Source organism: Acanthisitta chloris, unplaced genomic scaffold (genome assembly GCF_000695815.1).
Source record: "Acanthisitta chloris isolate BGI_N310 unplaced genomic scaffold, ASM69581v1 scaffold3162, whole genome shotgun sequence".
In the NCBI taxonomy this organism is placed as follows: domain Eukaryota; kingdom Metazoa; phylum Chordata; class Aves; order Passeriformes; family Acanthisittidae; genus Acanthisitta; species Acanthisitta chloris.
Window position 1 is genome coordinate 58,460 of NW_008662046.1, and position 7,774 is coordinate 66,233.

The 7,774-nt window shown below is 37.3% G+C and overlaps 1 protein-coding gene across 2 annotated transcripts in view; it reads left to right on the forward strand.

Annotated features, from left to right (window-relative positions):
- Positions 1 to 6,506, forward strand: part of CCSER2 (coiled-coil serine-rich protein 2) — a 51,972-nt gene extending 45,466 nt beyond the window's left edge. Inside the window, exon 10 of one of the 2 annotated variants that reach the window (XM_009070444.1) lies at positions 6,231 to 6,506. In XM_009070444.1, the coding sequence (XP_009068692.1) occupies positions 6,231 to 6,325 (95 nt within the window). In that variant the 3' untranslated portion in view covers positions 6,326 to 6,506. The remainder of the gene's footprint in view (positions 1 to 6,230) is intronic. The other variant, XM_009070445.1, reaches the window with a different exon arrangement.
- The last annotated feature ends 1,268 nt before the right edge of the window (positions 6,507 to 7,774 follow it).

Here is a 7,774-nt window from a genome sequence, read left to right on the forward strand (position 1 = left end):
GTAGTATATCTAGGTAATATTGCAATACTATCATAGGCTCACAGCTCTTCTCTATTAGCAGTTACAACATTAGCATTCCTACTGCTTAATTTACCCTATGAACTCTCCACATCAGTGCACTTGAACACAGTTAGGTGTATGTTTTGCACTTTTAATGACAGTTTTAATGCTTTCACATTTATTAACTTCATGTTGTTTCACCAGCCTTGGTAGGTAATATTGCAATACTATCATAGGCTCACAGCTCTTCTCTATTAGCAGTTACAACATTAGCATTCCTACTGCTTAATTTACCCTATGAACTCTCCACATCAGTGCACTTGAACACAGTTAGGTGTATGTTTTGCACTTTTAATGACAGTTTTAATGCTTTCACATTTATTAACTTCATGTTGTTTCACCAGCCTTGGAAACAATTCAGCACTTCACATTTCATAAATACTTTCATAATAGTAGACTGATTTTTTTCATTTTAGGAATAAAAAGCCTCTTATAATTTTGTTCATATAATTAACATGTGTCTTGAACTAAACTCCTGTGTGCTAGTCCTTTATTTTTTTCTTGGTTATAGGATATATTTGATTACATCAAACTTTGTGCAATACAATCTAAAACTTTTCCATTTGTATTCTGGAGCTTTAGTGATGCAGCTCTAGAAACACAACATTTAGAATACACATTGTTAAGAATCCAGTTATGAGCTCGTGTTGTGCAGTACAGGAATATTCTACCACTTTCTCTAGGCCCCTTGTCACAAGTGCTTCTTCACATGGAAACTGATGAAAACTGTTTTGTTACTCAACCAGTGCTATTGTTCACATCTCCACTTTGTGCACTTCATGGAAAAAGTGTTTAGATGTTTTGTATGTAAGCATCACAAATCTAGATAATCTAAGCTGTTCTACCAGGTGACACATAGCTTGTCATCACCAGAAAGAAAGCTATGTATGCACATTGACTAGAAATCAGGTCCAGGCTGTGCTTTTTCATGCATTTTCTTTTAAACAAAGGTTACATTGCTCAACACTGACATGTTTCCAAAACTTTATTGACCAATTCAGGTTCTTTGTAGGGTGTGCAAAATGTTGGTCTTAGCAGAGCAAAGTTGCTTCAGGATATTATCTGTGAGGTTCTATGACTCATGTTAAGAGAGTGACAAACTATTAAAAATGTCCTGGAATCATTACATTACTGTCCTTTATATGTAATTATTTTTGCCCTGGGAATTGAGTGTTCAACTATATGAAGAAATGTCTTTTAGGAAAAGCTCCCTTCTGCCAGCTTGGATAGTTGCAGACTACAAGAGTAATGTCTCTTGTACATAACAAAATATATTTGCAAACAAAACTTGTTTTGCATATGGTCTTATTTGTCTGCTTGTTGCACATATATCTGTACTTATGGATGAAGTACCTGCCTTGATGTAGTTATATATTGCTTTGAGTAATTTATCTTTGAGAAAAACAATCTTTTTCTCTTAAGTTGGAGTTTCTATACAGACTCTGAAGAAAAAATCATGCTATGCCATATTTCCAGTTATTTTACTACCCTCATGCTATGGTGAATGGTGATTTAAAAAAAAATCAGGGTTGTTTTGTATTATTGGTTGAAGTCATAGTCCATACTGCAGAGTTCTATTGTCCAATATTAAAAGATGGAAATAATTTATATGGATGTAAATATGCACCTATAATATGGATATAATAGGTTAAATGGGAGAAAAAGAAAGATCAAAAAATAATGTATTGGGAAATGCTCCAGATTTAAGATGTCAAATCTTGATGTTTTTCAGACAAAATGAGAGCTTCCCACTGCAGCCTTTCAGCAAGGAAGTATCTGCACAGGCCTTCATTTGAACTTCCATCTTATCCTGTGCCAAGGCAGTGAGATGAGGGATGTCAGAACTGATTGGGAAATGAAAAACAGTTATGTAGCAGGGTTTGTCACCCTCCCTCCTGCCCCTCTTCAAAAACACCATGGTGGTTGGGAGTCTCTTCTGACCTGCAAGTTGCTAGGAAGATGAGTCATTAACAGTATGGGCAACACAATCAAAGGATGTAATGTAGTGTGTCTTATGACATTGGTGTTCACTGTTAGATATTGAACATGTATGTGTGTGGATGCAAATATTTTGGATGCATACAGTTGTAATAACACATACAAATTCTAGTTAACGGTGTTTGGAGCGTAAGAGATGATTGTGTTAAAAGACTTGAAGTTATAAGAGCAAAGTTATTCCATGCAGGTCTTGCTATAAATATTATCTCTACTGCATTACTTAAACACTATTGCTACCTTTGTTTCTTGAAGGAGGATTAAAAACCAATGGGGGACATGGTAATTGCAATTGAAATGGTGAAAACTTGCAGTTCTGTCATGGCAATTGCTCATTGTTTTGTCTTGGTCCTCTGACATCACTGTCCTTGTCTTTTTCTTGTCTCTGCTTTCCCATTATGCCATTGGCAAGGAGTTGAGAAGTTAGTCCATTACTTCTGTGATAAAGCGTGGTACAGTACAACTTCAGATTTATTCCCATCTCCTCCTCACACATTTTCACTGTTGGGTTTTTTTTCTTTGCCCTATGCATGATGCATGTCTATGGGAGATGTGCATGCAGTTCTTGGATTTTTCATTGCATCACTTCCCTCCTTCCTCAGCATACTGCAGGGAGAATATGCTTTTATTTCATTCTACAGAGGGATTGTGTAGGAAAAAAAGGATGAAGATAACCCCAAAGCAAAACTGAGGGTAATTTTAAAGTAATGATACTGAATTAATATCACTGTCATGACCACATTGATTTAACTTTTCTATCAGTACAACACAGTTGTTTCAGTTTTCCAACACAAAGCTAATACAGTATCAGTAGTTTGATAATTGTGTAGTAATGGTGATCCTTGTCATAGGTGCAATTTTTCTCTGGGTGATGTAACGACCAGTCTTACTTTTGAGAAATAAGAGAAAATTATCTTAGGCTAATGAGGTAGGGACTGTAATTGAATAATTTTGATTAGTGCATCAATACTTGGAAGGCTTTGAAGCTCTTGCCAGTACAGAAAAGTATGTTTCTTGGTGCAGAAAGGACCATGTATAAAAAGCATTTTGTCTAATGTACTTTCTGTTTGGGGAGAACTAATTTTCTTCAATTATATTGTTGTACTTGAAATGTTTTAGAGTCTAAGGTTGTATTTTAGGGAGTATCCTGAAGGAATGCAGGTCTTTGTCTACCTGGATGTTTTCCTCATGGAACAACAGAAACCTGGTGAGCATGGCAATCTATACCAAGTCATGGCCTGTCCCATCCCAGAAATACTATCAGAAGGGCACTTAAAGCAATGCAGATGGCAAACTGTTTTTTAAGACTTGTGAAATAAAGTGCAAGGCCTAGAAAGTAGAATGCTTCTTTATCTTCCTCCTCCTTCTTGTGATGGAACTAAGTACCAGTCCTGTAACTGGCTCTTTTTTGTAAGAAAAATAATAACATGGTCATAATTTCTTAGTAAAGGCAAAGCTTGTATCTAGGGCAAAGATGTGAGCTGTGGGTGACAATAATGCAGTTGTCAGTGCAAGATACCTTGTGAACTGTTACTTGCATAGCTTGCAAGTGGCATTTTGCTGCTCTCAGTGTCATCTTGCATGTTAATGCTTGTAGCAATTTGAAGAGATTAAAATCTGTAATTCTGATAATGGGACAGACCTTGAGTAGAAATATAAAATTAGAAAACAGTACAGTATTTAAAATAGCTCAGCAGAGATGATACTAGGGCTTTAATGTCCTCATATAGCTGTTTTCTGCCTTTGAATTGCTAACTTTCTGGATATTAAGCTGCTTAGATCTATTTAGGTTATGAAGGATAATGAGGAGAACATGTATTTGGCTATTTTATATGTAAAATGCAAAATTTCCGAAGGGGAAGAACTCAAATCCTAGCCCATGTCAAAAGAACTGGAAATACCATTATTGAAAGCTTGCTGCTTTGCTATATTTCAGATGTATGTGTTTAAATCAACTTTACATACATATTTGCTTTCTTCTGTAACTTAAAATTTTTTTCACTTTGTTGATTAGTGTAACTAGGATTATTTGATATAAAGTTAGGGTTTGTAATACTCAGGTATTTATCTGTGTTTTTTGAAGACTGGCATTTAGAAACCCTTTCTAGGTGAAGGAAAGAGTTTTCTGAGTGATTTTTCCATATTTGGCACAGTACTGTTTGCTGTAAATGTTTTGATTTTATTTTTTTTTTTTCTTCAAGTAGGATTAGAAAATTTATTTGTTGGAGTATTTGTATGGGAATCAGGTACATATGCTTTAGTTTCTGCATGCACTTTTAGCAGTTTTGTTTTTGCAGGTGAGATGTCAAATCAGTAAATCATTTTGGCTAATATCTGCCTGTCAGCTCCTAGACTGGAAGGATAATAACTTCTGTAACCCATTACATAAACACTGTAAAATGACAAATATCAGGAGGATTAATTTTATTTAAGCTGTAACTCTCTCAAGGTATTGAATTATTCCTTGTGTTTAGTACTTCCTTCCTTTATGGTCAGTTGGTTAAGAAGGAGTCACAAAATTAAGCTTGTTTTGGGGCATATAAGGAATAATGGTTTGGTACTCATTTGACAACATTTTGGAGGTGACTTTGTTTTTTTTTAAAATGTTCTCCTCCTCCCTCTTCCCAAAAGAGTCATGTTCAGGCTGCTCAGGATTTTTACACTCATGTCTGTCACTTGCTGATGTCACTGGTCCAGCTTAGGTTTTGCTTTTTGCTTACAGGTAGAACTGGTATATTCTAAAGGGCTAAACTGATAGTGAATAAAGAATAGATTGATAAGTCTTGATTTTCTTTCTCTCATTACCATTAAATTTTTTCTTGATGAAGAATTTGGAGGATTCAGTTTTCAGTAGTAATCTTGCCAGGGAAAAGATGAAAAGCTCAAAAGAATCCTGAAATGTGCTATTGCCCTAGAAATGTAACAGGAGTCTGGCATGCACAGCCATCACTGCATTTGTTCTCCTGATTTAAGAAGAGCTAAAATGACCAGACAAATAATTGGTTTTCTCATTTAGAACCTGTGAATAATTCAGGAGAGTGACTGAAGTGACAGTTTTGGTCAAATCTCTCAAACACAGACATGACTTCTTTTTTAGTTCCTGTATTTCACTAGTCAACAAACAGAATAAGCCTGGTCACTGGGTACATGCAGTCTACCAACTGGTAAGAATTCAAGTGGTTGAGTGATGACTAGTTTGTAGTACAGTTCCCCTCCTTTATAAGCAAAATGAGGAAATCATCCAAACCTGCTAATACTGTAGTTTCTTTTAATAGGTTTTGGGTTTTGCCATGAACTGCAGAGTTTTTAATAATGCTTCCAAGATGTGTATCGAAGTCAGAGGTCTAGGATGTGATTGTGAAGCTAGTGCACACATTAATCTTTTAAGTCTTTTTACAGGGAAGAGCAAAGAGAATAGAAATGACCCAGAAGAGGTACCAGCAATTCTTGTGTCTGATACATGTCTGATTAGATCGTATCTTCTGATAAAATGTAAAAATCTTCATTCAGTTATTTTTATCCCTTGGTTATCACTGTAGTAGCATGTGATCTCTAGTCTCACATGTACTCTACTTCTTTATCAGCCCATTTGAAATCAGTTCATGATAAAACAGTTACCTAAGCCTAGTCAGTAGCCTGATTGCCACATACTCACACCAAATTTTCTGGCCACAGTAAGGCAGGGAAAAAGCCCTGTAAATTCTCGTAGTCCATTAAACTCCTTTCCTGCCTGTGCAGTACAAGGGTTGGGATAGTTAATGTCAGTATGCAGTGAATAGAAGTTAAAAGATGGATACATCCTGATGGTCATTGCATTGGGTCAAGCACTTCAGTGAGAACTGATCCACACTGGTCTGCTGTCCTTGCCCTGTCCTGCAGATTTAGGTGAAACCATCAACCATGCCTTTCTTGTGTTTCTTTTCTAAGCTCATTGGTTTCTTTTATGTCTTTATGTTATTGTTTATTTCAGTGCTGGTCTATTTTTTTCCACTTAAGTTCTAAGTCCCATTTGTATATGTGCCGTGAACCATCCTGTTTTGCCAAAGTCAAAGTTTTGATTTTAAAAAAACAAATACGCAGACCTTACCAAGCATCCAGTCAGCGCACGTCGGATTCAAAATGGTATCTGGTGTTGTCTTGCCTAATATATTCTTGTGTTATTTTCTCCGTAACAGCCTCAAGTACTACAGCCTTCCAGCAGCCTTCCCAGTTCCACAGACCTCGCCCAGGGAAAACTAATAAAAATGCCACATATCGAGGCCCACAGTGAATATCCTAAACATGATCTGCATGAAAATAGCAATCATCAGAATCCAAATGCTGCAAACGTCTCTCTCCCAAATAGCCTGAACGATGTCAACTCTTTAACGAGCATACAGTTAAACATAAAAAATGAAAATGCATCGTATTTGGAAAAACTGAAATATAAAACCACTGAAGACCCTGGAGAGGTGGCTAGTAATAAAGAAGGTACATTAGCATCTCGTTCCCGTTCTCAGTCCTCTGCACGAGCTGATGCGAGAGAGGTGCAGACTGATGTCTCTGTGAAAGGTCAGCCCCTGCTGGCAAACCAGGCTTCTCGGCCAAAGACTTCGAGAACCGCAAGACCCCCAACTGCTTTAGTGCCTCCTACAATGGCCGTTCTCGTACGATCTGCAAATCATTCCACTGCTTCCAAGGAACGTGAGCTTCTACCATTAAATAGTTCGACTCAGCTACAGCCAACATCTGGTCAGGATAACCTAAAGGGTAAACAGAGTCAGAAAGTGTCTAAACTTCGCCCTCCAACTATGTCCTTTGTTAAAGCTAAGCAAGTGAGCAGTCAGAAATCCACATCAGTATCACCAGAGCCTCAGAACACCTCTTTGAAGTCCGGCATCCCAAAGCCACTGGTACAGAGAAAGGAAAATGTGCAAATACACACCACTGGTTTGCATTCTGGGGAAAGTGTGCCCTCCAGTCGGCATTAAAAAACACATTGAGAACGTACGTACATCTCACTCGACGATGCCATACGATAAACTGCTTCCTGTGTCGTGACTGCCTTTGAGCCTGCTGTACCCACAGCCTGCAAATCCTGAGTCAGTGTTCAAAACAGCATCTTTTTTTTAGGGTTTGCACACTCCATCCTGTTATGTTCTGAGGATGATGTTACGGGCTGTGCACTTTCCCTCAAGAGTGTTGTATTATATCGTAGGTCTGTATTAAAGGTTGTTAAGCAAGTACTGAAGTCTGTGGTGAATACCAGAATGCTGCACTGTGTATTTCAGGATGGCAGAAATTACTTCTTACCTCTGTTTCTTTGAGTTATTAGGCAATGAAATTACTCTTCTGTTTAACTTCCTGGTTCTGAGTACTCGTTAGGTCAGAGTGGTGGAAAATTAGACTTACTCGCAGATGTTTTATTGGCCATAATTCTGACTCTGTATTCCAGAGGCCTATGCAAAAATCCTTGTATTTATCATTCTCTCAAGACTGACATATTTAATGTTATTTAATCTGGTGGGTTGGGTGGGTTGTGTTGTTTTGTTTTGCTGTAATCTGAAGTTGCTCTGTTCTTTATTTATCCCATTTTCACTGTTCACAGACATTAAGCAGATTTCACAGGGTGAAACGAATCTCCTTGCTTAAACATCATCATTAGTTAAATGATTGTGGTCTAGTTTTATTGTGTTGAATGGACACATTACCAGTAGATTCTTGAAAGCCAGTGCTAAGG